At 34.4% G+C, this 20850-nt stretch overlaps 1 protein-coding gene across 3 annotated transcripts in view; it reads right to left on the bottom strand.

The window, feature by feature from the left end:
- The window catches only part of KIAA0825 (KIAA0825 ortholog), a 247886-nt gene that overhangs the window by 98702 nt on the left and 128334 nt on the right, over positions 1-20850 (bottom strand). For all 3 annotated transcript variants that reach the window (XM_062617491.1, XM_062617492.1, XM_062617490.1), the window contains one exon: positions 18037-18131. In XM_062617491.1, the coding sequence (XP_062473475.1) occupies positions 18037-18131 (95 nt within the window). The remainder of the gene's footprint in view (positions 1-18036; positions 18132-20850) is intronic.

The raw sequence follows: 20850 nt of genomic DNA, 5'->3' as shown, positions 1-20850 counted from the left end.
AGTAACAGCTCTACCTCAAGATAAGCCTCACAATTAAAGAGTTTTAATGAAGAGAGCCTTCAAAGGCTAAATCAGGAGGCATTGATTAGATTGCCTCTAACTTTGTGTTTTGACACCTTCGTCTTTCATGGCATTGTATTGTCTCTGTGCATCTTACAAAGGAAGCATTTTACTAAGCCCACACATGAGCAGGAGACAGCAGTGCTTATAAAAGAGACTGTCAAGGGTGTGCGCCAAAATGGGTCTCATTTGGATTTCAAGTGAAGAAAACTCCTAATGCATTTCATTACAATGTATGTGAACCTCTGAAAAGAACGATGGATTGGGATTCTCATCCCTATTAATTTATTGAAATGGATTCAGTTTTTTCTTGTATATCAAGAGGGACCATGTGTTTCAAGCAAGGTAACAATATTATAGTACCAAGTAACTAAATATGCTATGATGCAGTACACCCTTCTGTGAGATAAAGAGGATGTAATTTTCTTGATAATTGGGACTGAGTTCAGAAATAAATCCCACAATAGTTTGGCAACAAATAAATATTCTTTTTTACTATCAGGTTTAAAGATATGATCAGGAAGCTATGCAACATAGGGATGGATTCAGTCTTTGTTACCACAGCAGGTTTTTACCATCTTAAATCCTGTGCCCTGTGCGCCCCCCCCCCCCATGCTGTCATTCATGTATTGACTTTTTATTTCATTGAGGAATTGCATGTATGATGTAATTAGGATAACACCTATGTAAGTCATATTTTATTAAAAGATAGCAGAATAGGATAGAGAAATGTAAAAACATTTCAAAAAATGATGATACATTCCAGATCAACTTAACTCTAGAAAGGTGCCATAGCTACCATATCAGCAATTATCTTCTTCACTGTGGAAAAGTTTATATAAATACTTATTTGTATTTCCTGACCTTTAACTTTGATAATAAAACCTATAATCTGCTTTTCAAAAACTGTAAATCCTGATTTAAAGCAAATAACAGTATGCAAATTCTTTACCTATGCTAAATAATTTTACTAATATAACAGTATTAAAAATAAGACATATGTTCTCATTGTTTTTAACACCATTAACCTTTAGAAGTGATTGATTGTGTTACACCAATAACATTCAGTGAGTTCAAAGCTCATCTATTTTTTATGGAAAACTTAAAACCTGCTAGTTAAATTAAAGGTTAAATGTACATAAAGTCTTAGAACAAAATTCAAAGTATTCCATATGCATGTAGCTTATAAGCAGTGTACACAAACACATACATATATAAATCTATCTCAGTTTAAAACCCCATGACCAAAACTCCCTCAATTGTCACTCAAAGACTTCAAAGTTAGAGTTAAAGAATTTGATATCTGTGGAATATTACGCAACTGTGTCTGTTAAGTTAGGTACTGCCTATTACATTAAGAACTCTGCTGACATCACAATTATAAAAGACAAATGTCACTGAAATCATAATCAGAGATAAAGACATGGTTCCTTCCACACATCAGTTCTCAACAAGCATTTTACTTGAAGCCAGAGGAAAGTCCAGGGCCTGTTTAACCTTTTTAATATCAATTATGCAAATAGGCATATGCATAACCATATCACCATATTATTTTTAATGTGTAACAGGGAGAGGCAAAAATGTATGTTAAGTACACACATTCATATTCACATATCAGCAAATTCAATTAACATTATGAACATCTTCAACGTCTGAATAAATAATTCATGTATTTATATGTTGTGTGTTTATGTGGTGTATAAACACATACCTGAGAAACGGAGAAATTAGCAAGAATCATGCAAAACATTCAAATCCAAACTTACCAATAAAGATTGCACATTTCCATGTACAACACAAGCACACACAGACACACATTTATTTCATTTTTTAAGAATAATCATAATTGAATTAGAATGATGCATGGTCCATATTTTATCTTGACAGCTTCCGTGTATTCAGGCAGCGCCCATTAAACATAAGTGTACAGCAGGTTACTTGTTGAATAATGTATTTCGAGAACTTAAAATTACTAAGGATTTGACTAAGATCTGCACATGAATACATATTTTGGACTTAATTTTCTGCAGTGGCATTTCTTCAGCTGAATATACTTTAAATTCTACAATGAACTCAGTTAATATTAAGCTTTTCCAGGACATAACAAAGGTAATAACACTGTCTTTACAACATAAACTTTATGACATTATGAATAAAACTGACACGTGTAAAATTTGATCCATAAACTAAGTGATATACTTATGTTAATTTACCTTTTAAAAGATATTATGTGTTGCTCACGTTTTTTGACAGGGCTTCCATTCATACTGAAGACATGTTGAAAAACACTATATTTTCTCTCAATAAGGAAAATCACTTTATCCACTATCATTCTCATTCTGTCTCAATAAAAAATCAATCATCGAATACTTGTTTCCAAGTTCTACTTGTTAAACTGCCAATTTAAGCATACTGTTCAACTCAGTTCAAATCCTTCAAGACTACTTGTTATTCTTTTTAATTTTTTTTTTTACAGTAGTCAACTTATAAAAGAGCAAGGAAAAATAAAACTATACACATATAATAATTTTACATTTAGAAGTTTGTGGTTTGATGATGTTCAGAACCTTTACATTTATAAGAAAAAAAATCAAACCTAAATCTTTTATGTGGTTTCCAAGGTAATAAAGGTCTGATTGATCCCACTAAGGCAATTGCATCAGTTGTCTAAATGGTAGTAACGTCAATGTCAGATATGTGTTTATCTTTTCATCTTTGCCTATTCTCAAATGTAAAAATCAAATGTTTGAAGGACATTTCACTGACCTGTTATGGCCTCTGCAACTGTCAAGCACAATACTACTATTCCTCATATAAGTGCCACATTTTGGATAAAAAAACACTTCACCAGTGATGCCTTTGCGACATCTGGCGGTCCTTATTACACATAAACTTTAGGTTTGTTCTGTGTTGGGTGCTTTCAATTGCTGTTGGGTACTATTAGAATACTATTTTTATTCCACCTATTTATTTATTTACTAACCTACCAGTATGTAAAACTTTAGTCCAAAAGGCTTTGATACCCCCTAGCGGGGGGACAAAAGCAATCTAATCTGCAAAAACACAACGACGTCTACCATGAATCCATATGGAGCAAAAGGTCACAAATCTTGAGATGTGGTGACATCATGACAATAAGACACTTTCAAGACAGAAGCTGGCTCATTTTGAATATAAAAAGGACATTGATCAAATTCTCCCACGCATTTAAAACTATAGAGAAAAATAAGCATGCAAAAGACCTTGATGTAGATCCTGAACAGGAGAGAGTTAAAGCATATCTTTAGTTTTCACAGATATAAGATGCCGCCAAGAACTTGATATGTCTGCTTCAGAAGATACAAAGTTTTATTCTTATGCTATTATTGGATGCTGAGAAAATGCCATTAAAAAAATCGAAACTACTCAGTTCAAAGGGTGCACACTCCCTACAATACTCTAGCTCTTCTAAAATTAATTAAGTTATATCAAAGCCTGTTCTACATGTTTGTCTTATTACTTGTCATATCAATAAGCTATGAGGAAAGTATTTTAAGCAACAGAAAAATTATCTTCCTTTCTTTATCCTTTTTCCTATTTCAGGGCAGTAGGAAAAACTCATTCTAATTTCTTTATTACATTAACCACAGGAATATTTGAGGCCAACATTGTGAAATGATGACTTTGCTAATTCTTAGCCCAGTGTGAGGAGATAGTATGCTGTTTAAGCTCCATTTTTCATTTGTTCTAACAATTAGCATTACAAAAAGATAGATGATATAATGACCAAAGGATTAAATGTATGTTACTACATATTTTTCCTAAAATAAAAGTCAAAAGAATATTTTCTTCAGATTAAAATAAGCACTTCAAAATATATTCCTTGAGATATAAAGCACTGCTGCTTTAAATTCTATTTTGCTCCCTCAGAGTAAATTTCACTTAAATACTTTATTGTTCTGAAATCGTTAACACACTAAGTTGCATGGACACACATTTGTACTTATATGAACATATAATGTAGTGATGTTAGAGACATTCAAAAATTTCCAATAAATCATAACTGAATAAAATGAGAAAAAAAAATATCTCAAATCTGCTCTTGTGACTAACTAGATTTAATGGATAGTTTAATGGAATAGTTCACTACTGTCTTATTTTACAGATCAGAAGAGTACTGCGCTGTCAGAGTACCTAGTAGGCCCCCGTAAAAGCTATCATTCAACTTTTAATTAAAATTTCTATAGCCTGTACTTTCAGCGTATTTGTGTGGAAAAGATACTGACCACGTTCTGTGGGGCAGGCAAATGGTTGTTTGCAGACCACAGCATGCAGCCACAAGGCAAGCACAAGGCCAAAGAAACACTAATTCCGAGTAGTCTCCTTCTAAAGCCTCAGAACTGCAAACATGCAGTCTAGTCTAACATGTTAAATTCCAGTTATTGTACTGAATTCAGAGAGTGAACTCATTAGATTAAGGGTATGAATAAGGTGTTTCAGCTTTCTGTTTTAGTTGGAATAAAAAGACTAATTACTCATTAATTCCCATGTAGGAAAATTCTGCATGTGGAAGCAAAGACAGATTAAAAAAAGAAAACTAAATTTGACAAAGTTAAAAAAACACAGTAGAAAATGTCATGTAGAAAATGTCATGAAAAGGCCATTATGAAAAGGCCTCTCTCCTAATCATTGTAAATGAGACTGCTAAAACAAAAAGAAGAAAAATACATTTAGGATTGGTAGGAGCTGTAGAGTAGGCAATGTAAAATTCTGGAGTAATATAAAAAACAGAACTGGAAAATGAAGCAGCTATCCCTCCGTATTCAACAAATCTCTACATATAATCAGAGAAGAAAAAGGGAGACATTCAACCTTACCCCCTGTCCTGACATTAAAGATACTACAGAATCATAATGGAATTATTCATATTTCTGGAAGACCAAATACTCACCTATAAACTACATAGAATAGACTGATTACGTTGAAAAGATGAAAAAGATGAACCTACAGTGATATATCTAAAAAAGTCAAGGGAAAACCATTCTACTTAAAATTGTATGAACAGACCTCTAGAATACACATACGTTTCTAGAGCTATCATAGCAAATCCAGATTTAAAGAAGGATACAGATTATCCAAAAGAATCAGACCAAGAAGACAAAGTCACTGAGAATACTAGTTAGAATGATTTTAGGTATTTTCATATGAAATGACTCAATATAGTGGTAAATGGTTTGGAAATACAATTTCAGCACTTTCAGGGATCATTTTTGGCAGAATTAGCTGCACAACAAATAAAAGGAAAATTTGTTAATATAATCTAATTAAATACAAGAAGCTGAAATAAAAAATAAAACAGCTGAGAACTAAGCAACGGGGATTGTACTATAGTGCAATACTATATTCTGCAGGAGGAAAAAAATATATCACTCAATTTCAGTAGATGATACACATTAGCTACCCCCAAATGACTGAAGGTCAAAAGACCTTAAACTGAAAGCCTAAAAATGTAGCAATTTATCAAGGCCAGCAGGAATACATGTGAGTTTTCTGATAATTCTTAGAGGTGCAAGGAGTAGTAAGATTGCTTTCTTTTGAAAGAAGAAATGTTTATTTTCTTTTTAAATAGGTCTGGCCAAACCTTTGCAAAAACAATTAGAATAAATTGATGGAAAAAGTAAAAGATCATGGTATAATAAGCATAGTTTCTGCAAAGGAAACCCAATTCTCACTGATCTAAGTACAAATAAACAAAAATTTGACAATTTCTCTATTTCTAAAAGCATTAGAGCAACTCCTTTATGTTGCTGTAAAATAAGCCTAAGCACGTTAAGTCACCTCGGAATTTGTTAATTTTCTACCAGAAATGTTTACCAATAATGAAGACACTATAAAAACTATGAAAGCCACATCACACAAGCGTTGTTCTAGGCTCCCTACCTTTCCAGGTGGAAAAATAATATAGTTCCCTTCGCCAGCTGACTGTCACTGAATCCTTCTTGCTCAGGAAGCTATTGCCTGAAGCTGGTTGACTCAGACCAGTTAGTATTAAACCATTCTATTTCAGGCATGATGCTGGAGAATGATCTTTGAGCCCAACTTTAAAATATCTGAATGTCATATATCACCTTGATCTATGACTATTTTGGGTTGAATTTTAGACAGACAGAGGTCAACGATCTCTTTATGATAGATGGAGAACAAGCGTCCAGAGAATTGCTGCTGTTACCTGTCACCTAGATTCACTCCTCGATACATTGTTAGGCTGTTTGCAGAGACTGGCAAAAGTGAATAAACTGTTCTCTGTATTTCTCATAGATCCAGTTTTGAGAGTGTGCTTAATTTTTCAGTGTCTGATAGTAGCTGTAATTTCTGCTTTTGCTGGAGAGGTCTTGTGTTTTGAATGCCATTCTATTATTGCTAATCTTCAAGGCACACGTGAAATTTTTAGGAGAGTATTAGAAAGAAAAAAGAGGAGAGAGAGTTATTTGCTGTTGGCACTGGCTATTTACATTTGAAAGACATACAATCATGTGTCTTTCACTTGTCTTTGCTTAACATAGGTTGATGCTTCAACTAACATTGAGTAGATTTGGAGCTGGGTCTGAAAAAAATGAGCTTTGCATTAGCCCGAGTCATATGTATGATTTATTGTGAAGAGGGAGCTTGTGCTTCTGAGACCACAGTAGGGGGTTGTGGAAGGTGAAAGCTGGCGAACATGTTTCAGCTTGTGGCTATAATATGAAACAACTAGAAAAATGACAATTGTATTAAGCATCAATTCACTTAATGAATGGCGTATATGCTTATCAGATGTTCTGTGATCACCATGAAAGCCCCTTGGTCTCTGGATGAGTTTAAGGTGCTGACTATGACTTAATGAAAGTAATAAATAACCTGTGCCTGGCCTACTGGGGAAGTACCTTTCCCTCTGTGAATTGCAGATGATTCAGTGCAGCAGAGACATGCTAAAGAAGAATCTCTTTTTTTTTAAAAAAAAAAAAAAGAAATAAATTAAGGAACATCTACCAGATTAGATTTATTTCTATACATGGGGCAATCACAGTATCTGTTTATCAGCATGCAAAGAATCAACAACCATATTACTATATTAATGGAAAGTCAGCTTACATTTGAAACTGTGGCTTATTACTTTTGAAACAGAATGCCTGTAAGGTCACTGTCATATATGTCTTCTCCAAATTAGTGTATTTACTATTCAAATACTATTGGTTCTTATTGCTAAAATTGTGAAAATATTGTACAAAAATTCTTACACAACAACCATTTTTCCCTGAGCTATGCAAGAGAACAACAAATTGTGTATGCACCAACTTTGAGACTAGTAAGTACTTTAAATGCTGTTTCCACAGTATGATCTGACAGTCACTCCATATGAAACAGTAAATGAAGCAATGTTGAAAATATGATTGAAATAAAAAATAAATTTACTTTTCAACAGAAGCTTAGCATTTTTAAAGATTTCTTTTGTATTTGAAAGACAGTAAAAAAGCCTTTGATTTTCTATATACCATTTAGAGAAGTTTAACTATTTATCACATAAATGCTTTCAGTTTTTATCCATTTTACCCATGTAATTATCCCAAAAGAAATCATTATATTTTTTTATCGATAATTTCATTAACACTTTAGTGGGAAGAGTTTGGTTGTACTTAACTTCAGCTGTAACAGTCTTTATTAGTACAATAAAAGGGACCATTTTTTATTATTCTAGAAGGTGTTTTTTTGTAGGGCTGTTTAATTACAGAGTTAAAGCAACAGCAGAAAGTTAATGGGCTATAATCTAAAAAATACAGGCAATAATCTACGGTCAAACTTGAAACAAAATACAATTCTCCTGATCCCAATAGAAAATCTATTTCAAAATACACTGCCATTAAAACGAAATTACAACAGTTCTTTCTAAAATGGGTGACATGACATGACAGCTGTATATACTTTAACAAGCCCTCCAATAACAAGCAGTAGTACTACACTGAGTAGTCAGATAAAATGTTACAGATATAACTTAAAGACAGATATATCCAAGTATCTGCTTACTGAGCCTTGTAAAGGCAAAGCAGATATCACTTTTGATATATCACTATTATAATACCTTATTACTTCAATATATGCAGCACTATTGCTTCCTTGCCTTTTGCATGCATTACAGTGTTGCTCAGCCAGCAGGCATTATACCCATATATTGACTTAAATTGGGTAAGACCAAAGTAAATTTACAACTGGCTATCCAGGGTGAAAACAGTAGAGAAAATGGACTGCAAATTAAAATTAATTTCTAGATATGAAGTTAAAAACTGAGACAGATGTGCTAAAAAGGGAAACAGAAGATCAGACTACTTAACTGAAGAAATTCCTCATCTCAGATGAAGGTGGACACTGTTCTCATCATTTTTAATATCTTGAGCACCCATAGTTGGAAAAAGATGAGAAAAAGGAAAGCAAGGAATTAGCAAATACAAAAACTCAAGCAAATTCATATTCATTGCTCTTTGACAGAGTAAAATTAATTTTTATCTATTGGGAGTATATCAATTTAAGGATAATCTGGGGGAAAAAAATAATGGGGAGATATAAGACCTCTGACTAGACTCTCCTTCATTCCAGGGGAACCACAGAAGGAAGAATTGATGTGGAAAAATCATATGGAGATTTCATTCTTTGGCTTCTTATTATGGGGTTTTCCCATCAGTACAGGTGAAAAATGCAGTTCAGGTTGATTAAATGATAAAAACATTCCATTTTAAACATTTTATTACTGTCTATGTTGCAGCATGAGAGCATAACTGAACCTTTGTTCCAGATAGTTTTTGTGCTAGAGGAAAGGACTGGAAAATCATGAAGAAAATGACCACTCATTTATGTGCAGAAAACCCCTGTATTAATTTTTTTTGCATTTACTTCATGTGTACAAAAATGTACAATGCTATGTACACTTAGCACGGCAATCAAAACTTCATGTCCATTTAATGAACTTCTTATTGTATTAAAATGACCAAAAGATGAAAACAGTATCATGTTTTTCTTTTGTTCCCTAAATTGACTAGTATTTCTTCAAAAACAAACACTTTTGCTTAGAAAAAAACCACAACAAAACCAATCAACAATGAAAATGTGATAGGGTTGTGTTTCTAAACTAACATAGAAAGACAAAAGTTCAATACTGTTTCTAGATGTGTCTAGTTTAGCAGTTTCATGTGTTGGATGTGACTTTCACAGTCTGTTGGCAGTTTGCAGGAAAGCCATCACACCTGTGACTTGGCTGTTGATTAATGAGTCTTTCAATTCATCACTACCATCTGAAGAAGGGCCGTGGCCTTTCTAAGCTTCACTGGTTTATTCGCCTTCAACTGTAGTCCTACCAAGGTATCTTCCATAAAGAAAATCACACCTGGTTAAGGGTAACGAAAAACTCAGTATGTCATTTTCTAGACAAGTCAAAAAGCATGTAAAACTAGACAAAAGATGTATTCAAGCAACATGAATGCAGTTTTGTCATAACCTGTCAATCTAAAGACTAACATGAAAAAGCTTTCTTCAATGACATCTTCCAGTGTCAACTATTAGAATGACAATTCACTCTCTGCTACATGATGCAGGATGCATAATGGTTTCCCACTCTTTACAAAGGCTAAATTTTGTTGTTAGATCTCAGAAGGAAGTTTACGAGGAAAAAAACAAAACAAAAAAAACCCAAACCAATAACCAACACAAATCAACACAACAAACAGTTTTTCTGGGCCAGAGTATCAGTCAGCATCAGAAATCCCCAGTTCACAGAGTCCACGTAGATTTTAAATTGACTACTTGCCACTCATCACAGACCCACTAAGAGCAAATAGGAAATGATGTGGCTCTGCTGAATCTTCAAAACTGTATCACGATTCTAAAACTTCCAAGGCCTGTTTGACTTTGACAGCTGGGCCTGGGGAAAAGGCAATGAGATATCTGTGACTTATCATCCTTTCCTAAGCAATTAGCTATTGAATCAGGTTGAGCCAGAGGAAATTCAGTAGCAAAGACATGTGAAAAAGCTAGTAACATGTGGGAAAGCTGTAGCGCTGAGAGAGTGATTACAGGTAGAAAGGTCTGTGATCTACACAATAGCAGCCAGCAGTCCTTACTTACCAGTACTTACTTTGTGGTAGAACAACAACTGTTTTAAGGATGAAAGAAAGTACACAGTTGTTCTCCATCTCTTCTGCAAGGTAATTCAAATTAGCTAAGCAATTAACTGTTAACTAAAATTCAGCCACCTCCCCTTTATTGCCACCCAGGGCTGTGCACGTAAACAGTTCCCACATATCAACTACTATATGGTACCTTCGCCTCTTAAAATTTTAGTCAAAAGAGCTAGGTTCTACTCCTGGCTTTGCTACAGACTAATTTTGCAGTGTAGAAGAAACCTTAAAGGTGACTTGCAGGACCAGATTTTCTATCTGTTTAACTCTAATATTAATACTTCCCCCTCTACCTTACAAGGGATTTGCATGTCTCAGCTCTTCACAGCTTGGAAAGAAATTGAGATCCCTGTATGGAAATTGAATTACTCTGCATAACTACGACTTTGCTGAAAATCCCTCAACTGAAAGAAGCAGAATAAAGAAACAATGGGTTGGGGGGCAAAAGAGACTTTTAGCTTGTTGGCTTGTGTCCCATAGCCTTTTGTAGGGGGGTCAAAAAGCCTATAGATAGGATGAATAGCTAAGCCATTGAGTACAGTTGGAGTAGTCAGTACTCTGCATGCATTAATACACATTTACAGGTTTTGTACATATTTATGATCACTATGTATCTATTAAAAAAGAAAACATGGATCAGAAAAGCTCAGAAAAAGGAAGAAGAAAAGAACAGATAGGAAAACAAATATGATTTTCTCCACTAAGAATCCTGAGTGAGCAACAGGATGTGAGAAAGTTGAAAGGAAGGGAAATTATCTGCAGATGAAAGGAAGTATCTATTTTTAAGGAAAGTCAGTGATGTCAAGGGAAGCCAGTCACCAGGTTAATTGCATAATGACATAAAATGTTGAAGTGTCACACTTCCAAATAATGATTTGTGGTTACACTATACAAAAATATCTAGTTATGAAGAAAAGATACAGACCTTAAAAAAAAAAAAAAGTGAACCTCAACAATAAATATATATATGTGCATTGTTAACACTAATATATTTGCATTCCTTTAGGATTTTTTCCAATTTTTTTTAATATATTTTCAAAATATATGAAAGGAAATAAATGTGGGCAAATGTTACCTAATTTTAAATGGGGAAACCAAGATACAATGAGACATTATTATTAGAATGGGGATTAGCTCACCAGCCTACACTCTAGCCAATAAGCTGTGCTTAATGCACTTTTAAATGCAAAACATGTATCAGCAATACTTTTTTTTCTTTTCTTTTTCTAGAGGCCAGGTTTGAGCATTGGAAACAGCATCAAACTAAAATGAAACCTTATTTAAACAATTTTATATTTATTACTTCAAAGACAGCTGCTGAGTACATATTTCCATACCCTATGCAGGCAAAGGCTTCATCATAAAGGACTTCTAAGTATTAAAAAGGAGCTCACATAAGTAAGGTCACTGGAATGTGGCAGTCCCTTCCTTTTTAGCATCTTTTGTTGGAGATTTTTGTTGGACAATATTGTTTTATTAATAGGATTCATCAACATGTTTGTAGGAAAGAGAGACTGCTAACAACTAGGAAAGTCTAAAGCATACTGCATATGGGAAGTCTCACCTTTAGCCTCACTTAACTTGTGAAATTCATGCTACAACTGTATACATAATAGTGGCTGAAGTGGCATTCAAACAGTATGTAATACAGGCTACTGTCTTCCCTCTTGCTTACTGATCTATGTTCTGCCACCAGTGCTTTAAAACTACCAGGCAGGGAACTAAGCCTACTTCTGACAGATCCTTTAAGGTCAGAGTACAGTTTCATTAGCTATGTCAGCAGAGGATAAGCAGATGGGAGATTATCCTTATGCTGACAGATGTGTCATATACCTTATTATTGACCAACTCACTTATGGAAAAGGGTCCTTGCTTATCCAGAAAGGTCAAAATCATATTTTCCTCAAAATTAGTGGCTTTTGTTCCTTTCTTTTTTTTTTTTTTTTTTTTTTGTGTACATCTAGCATTAGGGTTTAAACTTGATGCTATGATCAGCCAAGAGACGTGCAATAATGGATTAATACCATTCACCTGCATCTTTTGACACAGGAACAATGGGATACTACCTTTCACAGCCTCCCATGAATTTTAGAAAGCCCACTCTCATATGCCTTATAAAGGCATCCATTATAATCTCACCAAGCCAGTGGTGATTACTGTAGTATTAATGGCATCTCAGTTCTTCACCACCACATCGTTAATGGCTGTAGCTGCAACAGCAATATGGATTTCCAATATCCAGCAATTTGGACACAAAGGGTCTAGGAGCATCTGCAGATCCAAAGATAGATTGACTAACACATCGGAAAGTACACTAGACCTAACACTGGCATCATCTGCCAAGCAGATACAGTCTTTATTTTGTCATTATGCCAGTAACTGCTCTTCCACCATTCATATCTTCTAAGAAGCCAATTGTTACAGAAGTTCCTATTTTTTCATATCTGGGGTATTTTCACTTATTTCTCAGACTTGGGCTTTTGTAGAGTTGCATAAAAAGAAAATCTTCCAGACAGCAAAGCACATACAGTTTGCTGACATTCTTTTCAATTTCAAAACCACGTAATACATTTTTCCATGTGTTGATAAACTGGATTTTAAAAGAGCATTTTCTGGATATCTAGATAATCAACAACACAATGAATATAAACATTTTCTATAAATAGTTCACCATATGGCTACCATTTTCAACAGATGGTGTCTGTGTATCCACTAAAATATACAAAAGCTATGCATATTTTGCTCTGCAATCATTCAAAATTCTAAACACGAATTGTTTACTTAATTTCAGTTTTATTAAACTTAATCAGTGGCAAAATATGTAATTTTATCACCTAACTCTAGTATGGGGAACGAATGCCACCACTACATTAAATTTATTTGCAAAAGGAAAATAGACAGTCCTCACCCAATGAAGTCAAAAAGGATTTCAAAAAAAGAGAGACAGTAGGTCCAACATCAGCTTCCACATCATAAAGGGATCTTCTCATCTTGGGGCTGACAAGAATAGTCTTTACCTTCCTATTCCTAAAAAGCAGTTTCAATTGCAAATAGCCCAGTAGGTTCTCAGACAGAATGCAGTCTGGACAATGTTAAGAAAAATACTGGAGTCTGAAGAATGTGAGAGTTTGTGTGTATTTTGCAGCAAACATTACTAGAAAGCCTAGATATATTATCCAGTTTTAGTAGAAAACAAACTTACTAATTTTTAGTAGTTTCCTTAAAGCCAATATATAAACAATTTCAGGTTTTATACTCTGCTTTGAGAAGCTGCTGGGCAGCTCCAGGAACACATGACTGGAAGTAAACAACTTGTCTAACCTGTTTCAGCTTAAAACTAATTAAGCTCATATCACTGTGCAAACACTTTCTGGAAAACTGCTCCCGAGCTACACTGGTTTATCTGTTGGAAATGATCTTCTAATTTCCAGTCTGGATGTTTTTCATGACATTTCTTACTTGAACAAATACTGGTTTTAACTTTCATAATTTCTCTAAATTGGTACTATGTCTCATCTGATGCACTTATGGTAAATCAACACATTCCCCTCTCAGTTATTAAGTAAGTTGTTATGTTTCCTGTTCTTAAGATCTATACCTGGTGTCACTGGCTTTGCCAGTCATGAGTTCTGTTCCTCTAGCTCCCAGAGTGCTCCTGCTCGCACACACAACTTCACATCATTCCAACCAAATCACTACTTACTGCCCTGCGCTGGCACCAGTGCTCTGTGAAACTTCCCTCAGAGCAAAAGAGGAAATCCTGGATGCTCCTCCTTAGAACACCAAATTACTGCGATATTGGAGAACGGCTTCATATGTTACAAAAAAGGCTTTGGCTGTTTCTCACAATTACAGTGAATGGAATGCAATTATTCTCTACAGTAATGTATTCAGTGCACTTGGAGGTCCTGCCGAACTGTGGAAGGAAGGTCACATCTCAAAAGCCAGCAAAACATTATTATAACTATGTACACGTCGCTGAGATACTTCTCCGAAAATAAGTGATCAGAAAGTATTTAACTTACGTATCAGCATAAAGAAGAGTACATAAACAAGAAGAGTAATGTCTGGTGCTGTGCTTTGGTTTTGTGCCTGCTGAGCGGTGCTTGTACAGCACCAAGGCCTTTTTTTTTTTCCCCCTCTCCCCACCCAGCAACTGGGCTAGGGGTTTGCAAGGAGCTGGGAGGTGGCACAGCCAGGACAGCTGACCCACAATGACAATGATATAGTCCATTCCACAGAGTGTTATGTGCATCAGTAAAAGCTGGGGAAAGGAGGAGGAAGCATGGACTTTTTGGGATCATGGCATTTGCCTTGCCAAGTAACCACTGTGTGAGATGAAGCCCTGATTTCCAGGAAGCGGCTGGGCATCTGTCTGCTGACGGGAAGCACTGAATGAATTTCTTGTTGTGCTGTTTGTGCATGCAGCTTTGCTTCACTTATTAAATTGTCTTTCTCTGAACCTGTTGAGTTTTCTCACCTTTGTTCTTCCAAGTTCTCTCTCCCAACCCATTGTGCTGGGAGTGAGCGATCAGCTATACGGACACTTAGCTGCTGGCTGGGATCAACTCACCACAGTTAATAAAGTATTTTCAAATATGATAATATGCACATAGATAGTGGCCAGAGAGTTAAAAAGAAGAGATAATAGTTGGTAAAATAGTTGATTAAACTGCGAAACAATTTCAACAGGCTGATTTAGCCAGACAATAACAATTTTTCCTTTATGACAGGGAAAGGATTAAAAGTTGAGATACATGTGAAATAAACAATAATTAAATGCACATGGTTTTCTTGCCTTCATATATGTATTATAGCTATGAAACTCCTATTTGGTACTGCAATATCTAAGAATGTACAAGTAAGTGCCAATATTTGACAAATCAGCATATATCTGTGCAAGAACGCAGGACGTTTTTAAAACCTTGGGTAGATCAGGTACTATAATTTAGCTGAGTGTTAATGGACTTGTTATTAAAAGATTATTTCAAGTATAATTGAAAAGTATGTTTTAACTTTTATTCTTGCAGCTCCAACTATACATAAAAAGAAATAATCAGAAGTTAAACTAGAAAGGAATCTATCTATAGATCCCTTTTCTTCCTGTAAGGAAAGCTTCACAGATTCTAAAGGTATGAACTGTAAATAGGGATGAACATTAAGTTTTCTACATTACTGCTTACTGGTCAACTTTATTGGGCTTCTCCTGATAATGTTCCATATTTGATAGCTTTGAAATAAAATAATATCATTAACCATCTACATTGCTCATCTGAAAAATGTCCTGAACGCTTTTGCTTTGAGGATGATAGGAATGGATGGATTAGATTCACATGCGCAAGTGGACCCAACAGTGAGTAGTATACAACAATACATTTCCTTTTTAACCAGTCTTAAAAAGTCTTTTACTTTCCCCTAACCACCAACCAATTAATTTGCCTACCACTTGCTGGCTCTGGGACAATGCTCCCATAACCCCCTCCCACCTAACTCAGTCATTAACTAGGTTAGGGGAGCATCTCCCTTGTAAATGAGTCCCCTAAGCATTGTTACTCTTTTCCCACCAAAGAGAGAGCAGAGCATACTTATTTTACTTCATACGCAACAGACAGCATTTCTCTTTAAATGTAATACATAATACATAATACATTAATTTTTATATATTTTTATATAAATAAAATCAAATAGACCCCAATATCACTGTGAATAGGTAAAAATATTTTTGCCTACACAGAAGTAACAGATAAGTGAAAGCTTTAGCATGTGTTAAAGAAAGGATCAATTAAAGTATTCTGGCACTCCACTTTATAAACTGATGATTCTGACTCTTTTTAAAAACTACTACTGTTACTGTCCTTAGTTTTGTTTGACACATCTCAGAAGGCAAATAGTAGAAACAGAAGACGTCCATCATAAACAAGAGGTCAAAATAATCAGACACCCATTCAGCTTGAACCTTAATTCGTGAGATTTATCCAATTTTAAGAAGCATGGAGAATCACCTAAGGACAGGGCTCGAGTTACTGCAAAGCTTGATTAGCCATAAGACCAGCTAGAATTGGCCTATCCAGTTGGAAAGCATGAGCAGACATACTTAAGCTGTGCTAAAAAGGAAGTCACCTAAACACAAGCTGTGTTGGAGACACTGGTCATTATGACAGATACTAGATTAGCAGCTCTACTTTATGATTGCAATGGGTTGAAATGATCTGTTGGTAGAGTGGTTTCAATAATAAATCCATGAGCTAATCATTAATGGCTTGCATAACGTCACTTCTAGATTAGAATTTCCATATCACGTAGAAGGGCAATGAATGGAGCCATTTTCAAATTAGAAAGGATGATGACAATTATTGAGTAAAAAACAATAAATAAATAAATAAATAGCAACAATAAATGATATGAGAAATGCCTGAAATACAGAGAAGGACAGAGAAAGCATATACATGACTTCTTTCAAAACTCTATAAAGACATCAAATGAAAAAATAAATGTTTCAGTATAACAGAGGAGATGAAACAGCCACAGAAAATGTTTCTTCTACAAATCATAGCAGTACTATTTGCTCCCTTTGATTCATAGCGATGACATCAACAAGAAGGGAAAATTCAAGAACCGTCTTGAATCTAAGACTTTCTATGAGCGTATTTTTTAAAAGGGCAAACCACTTTATTTCTAATGAAGGCCAAGCGTAAGCATTCAGCAGAACTATCAGGGTAAGGAAAAAAAAAACACCACACAATACTGAATTGTCTGCCATTTAACATAGAAGTCACCATACTGGTACAGACCAGAAAGTCCATGAGGACCCACAGTCCATTTGATAGTGGGCAACAGAAGACACAAGAACTGAATGGCACATTTTCAACAGCATCACCTTTTGGGCAATTGCATCAAGATTTTGGAAGACAATAATTTGGGTGGGGAAAGAATTAATCATAGCAAAATTAAGGAAGATGACTAGAAATAGACTGTACAAATATTTTATATATGAAATGAAGACTTAAATGTTTAAGACTGCCAGCAACAAATTGAGAAAAAAAAAAGCATAAAAATACCCATAAAAACATTTTTTACATACAAATTCTCACACTTTCGAAACTGTCACTCTAATTTCTAAATAAAGAAACGTTTCAGTTTAAAAGATGAGCGATATGACCATATTAGATATCACCAGGAGGATTCAGAATTAAGAATGGAATGTTAAACTTTTTTGCAAGATACAAGTTTTCCAGTTTTCACAAAGTGGCAAACATTTAGAAATTTTTTTTCCACCTACAATTTTCTGAATTTAACGAGTATCAATTCAGCACCAAATATTGCTGCTTATCAATTAAGCAGTTACATTTTACAAGAGAATGTTAAAATGTTAAAATAATTTAAATTAGTTAAAAACTATTAAGGAAACACTTTCTATTTCTAGCTACACTTGTCATACCCTCAGTTGAAGATTCATTGCCACTTCAGTAAACATCCTTTAAGTTCTGTGCTATACAGCTGATATCTGCCTGTGCAGTATAGGTTTGCAAAGGTTACTAATTTCTGTTAAAAGCACTATCTAAGTGCAATATCAACATATATTCAGGTCTCAGACAGAAGGAACATACTAGGTACCTCAAAATTGGAACTGAAAACTGTCTTTCTATGGATCAAATAGACTAGACAAAAAGTATCTCTATTTAAAAAATCAATATTAAAAATAAATATTTAATTTCACCAGTAAAATCTATTTGTATTGAGTATTACAAAGTTAAAAAGAAAAATAGGGAAGTGCAATTATTTGCCAGATAATTACCTGTGTGCCAGCAGCATCCTGAAGGTCATCTGATTCAGTCCCAAATAACTTGGCAGCAACTTTGACCAATCCCAGTTCCATTCAGTAATGGTTGACTGTTGATACATTGCAAGAAGCTATTGTTAGTTATTAATCCATGTTAATATGATCAGTAAATTAAAACCCCAGCTGTGATACACTAACCAAGAAGGAGGGGGGTCTAGAACAAGGACTTAGACAGATGATATCAATCATATCCACAGAAGATATTTTTTATTTCAATAAGACAGCAATTAATTTATAAATCGATTTGGGGATGTAGCCATTATTTATAAAAAGATACATCAATTTTTGAACTGTTATTTCTCCAGCTGTTAATGGCATTCTGCCCAACTACTTTCAGAGCTTGACTCTTTGTTTGAAAAGCAAAATAATTGGCAACTTTTTATGTAACAGCAATTTACATTTTCTGCTGTCAGCAAAAAGTTTGTCATGAAAAACTTGGTATAGCTAGAATTCAAAATGTAACCTCTATTGCAATTAGAGTGATGGTTTACTCATCTATTGTTTTGTAAAGCACTCCAGCCACCAGATGGTTATTATAAACAGCAGCAAGTCTAGACAATATGAACAAATATAACTCCATATTGCTTATTTATTAAATAAAATCAATCTACAATAATGCTGAGCTGACAAAATACCACACACAACATTCTTATATTTACCAAACAGTAACTCCTTTTGCATATTATTGATTTTCATCAGTAATGGTCAAGTAGTGACTAGAATTCAACATACTTTGTAGGAAACAATTAAAAAAATTATTTCTGTAACACTAAACCAGAACTGAGTATTTTAAGGAAAAAAAAAAAAAAGAAAAAGTCAAAACAATGGAAATAAATCTAAATAAAAAGTTGTATCTTGCAGTCTCATTTTACAGACAGCACTTATTCTTCTGGAAGAGCAGAATCAGTGCAATCCTTCCATTTTTATTTTATTCCCTTCCTTTTTAATTTAACTTTCCCCTTAATCCTCATCTTTGGAGTGCACGTAAAAGTAATGTAGAAAAATAAAGATGAAATACATAATAAGAAAGAAAGACAAGGGTGGCTAAAGAAGGAATAATACAGTGCGAAAGTGGAAAGTGAATGATGAATTAACAGTGAACATCTGATAAAAAAGAAATAAGGGGAAAAAAAATCAACTGAGAGAACAGTGGGGAAGAGCAACATTGGGGAGAAAACAGGCAACTGCTCTATACACTACGCTGAATTAAAATTAGGTAAATAAATACGGAGGACATATTTGTAAAATCAAGAGGGATAAAAAGGAAAAGCTAGACAGGCAGTAGTAACAGTCATAAAAGCAAATATGAAAATTTGTAAGTATACCAGACAAAAAATTCAGTCCACTAGACTGATTTGTTCTGTGACAGAAAAAAAAAGAAAAGGCAGTTTAAAAAAGTCACTTCAAGAAAGGAAAATAATTTCTTTGCAGCATTATTCTTTGTTGATACTGTTGAGGTGTTGTATGGCCTAGACTTAATCTTATTAGACAATAGAGGAGCAGCAGCACTGGCAGAGACTGAGGTGTCAGGAAAAATCGATAAAATCAAGAGCAACAAGTTACTGGGACCAGATGGTGATTATTCAAGTTTTTTGCGGGAATGTAAGAATGAAGTGGCTGAACTGTTAACAGAAATGACACACTTCCTAGAACCAGCTACTGAACTATAGAGCTGGAAGGTAAGAAATTCATAAATTATTAATAAAAAATGCTAGAGTTGATCTCAGAATAGAGGTTCAGTGGCCTTTGTTTTAGGAGCAATAAAATTCATAGAAATTATGATTAAGTATCTTGCTAAATTTGACATGAAAAGGACAAATTAGCCAAACTTCAGAAGAGAAATGTCAACCACCCTAACGTATTGCAATTTTTCCATATACCAAAACCAATGCATGGAATGTTTAGTATGAATTATGTTTCATAAAGCTTTTGAAAAAAATTCAGATATCTTCTACTGAGAAAGCTCTTCTGAGAGAAAAGTTTTAAGAAGCAATACATAATTAACTCATAGGCAAAGCATGTTGTGAAACCAGTAGGGTGTCGGCACTTAGAATATATAAAAGAATAAAACGTAGGTTGACGTATTAAAAACACACCTAGTTGCTATAAAGAAATATGAATAAATTAACCATGGATTATAAACTCCTAGGCTTCATGGGAGTTGCCAACCAGTAACAAATGAATTTAGAAAGAAATATATCCTTTGAGAAGTGCAATTGTTTCCTGCCAGTACTCTGGCATCTTCTACAGGCAATGGTAATGATCTTCACAGGAAAACAGACACTGAGCTATTCTGACCAATATGTTATAAATAGACAGTTTCACGTCACTAAATAAATGTGCGTTTTTATGGTAAATTATTTAAGAATATTATTTAGGTTAGGAAATAAGTCTGTCACTGTCAACAATAGGACTGGCACATGGTACTTTAAGATTGATGATATACTCTTTTTTTCTTTTAATTTTAGGATATGTTTCCATATTCAGATCATAGACATTGTGCCAAAAGTTTACAAAATCCAAAGCAATTCAATATGAACTATTTCTTGTCATCTGTTGATTAACAGAGCACTGCAAACCTGTCAAGTAGCAGAGGAATTCTGCCCTGAGTTGTCACTACTTGAAGGTCTTATTCTGCCACGCTATTAATGAATTGACAGTTGAGGCATGGTAAAATACTTTCTGCATTTCAGATTGGAATAACTGATTCTGTAGCCAAATAAATCATATCAATTTAAGCTTTACATAAAGCGAAAATAGAAATTATGT

This window comes from Pezoporus occidentalis, unplaced genomic scaffold (assembly GCF_034315485.1).
Source record: "Pezoporus occidentalis ecotype Australia unplaced genomic scaffold, CSIRO_AGI_Poc_V1 ctg197, whole genome shotgun sequence".
Taxonomy (NCBI): Eukaryota; Metazoa; Chordata; class Aves; order Psittaciformes; family Psittacidae; genus Pezoporus; species Pezoporus occidentalis.
This window is presented reverse-complemented; position numbering and strand designations above follow the sequence as displayed.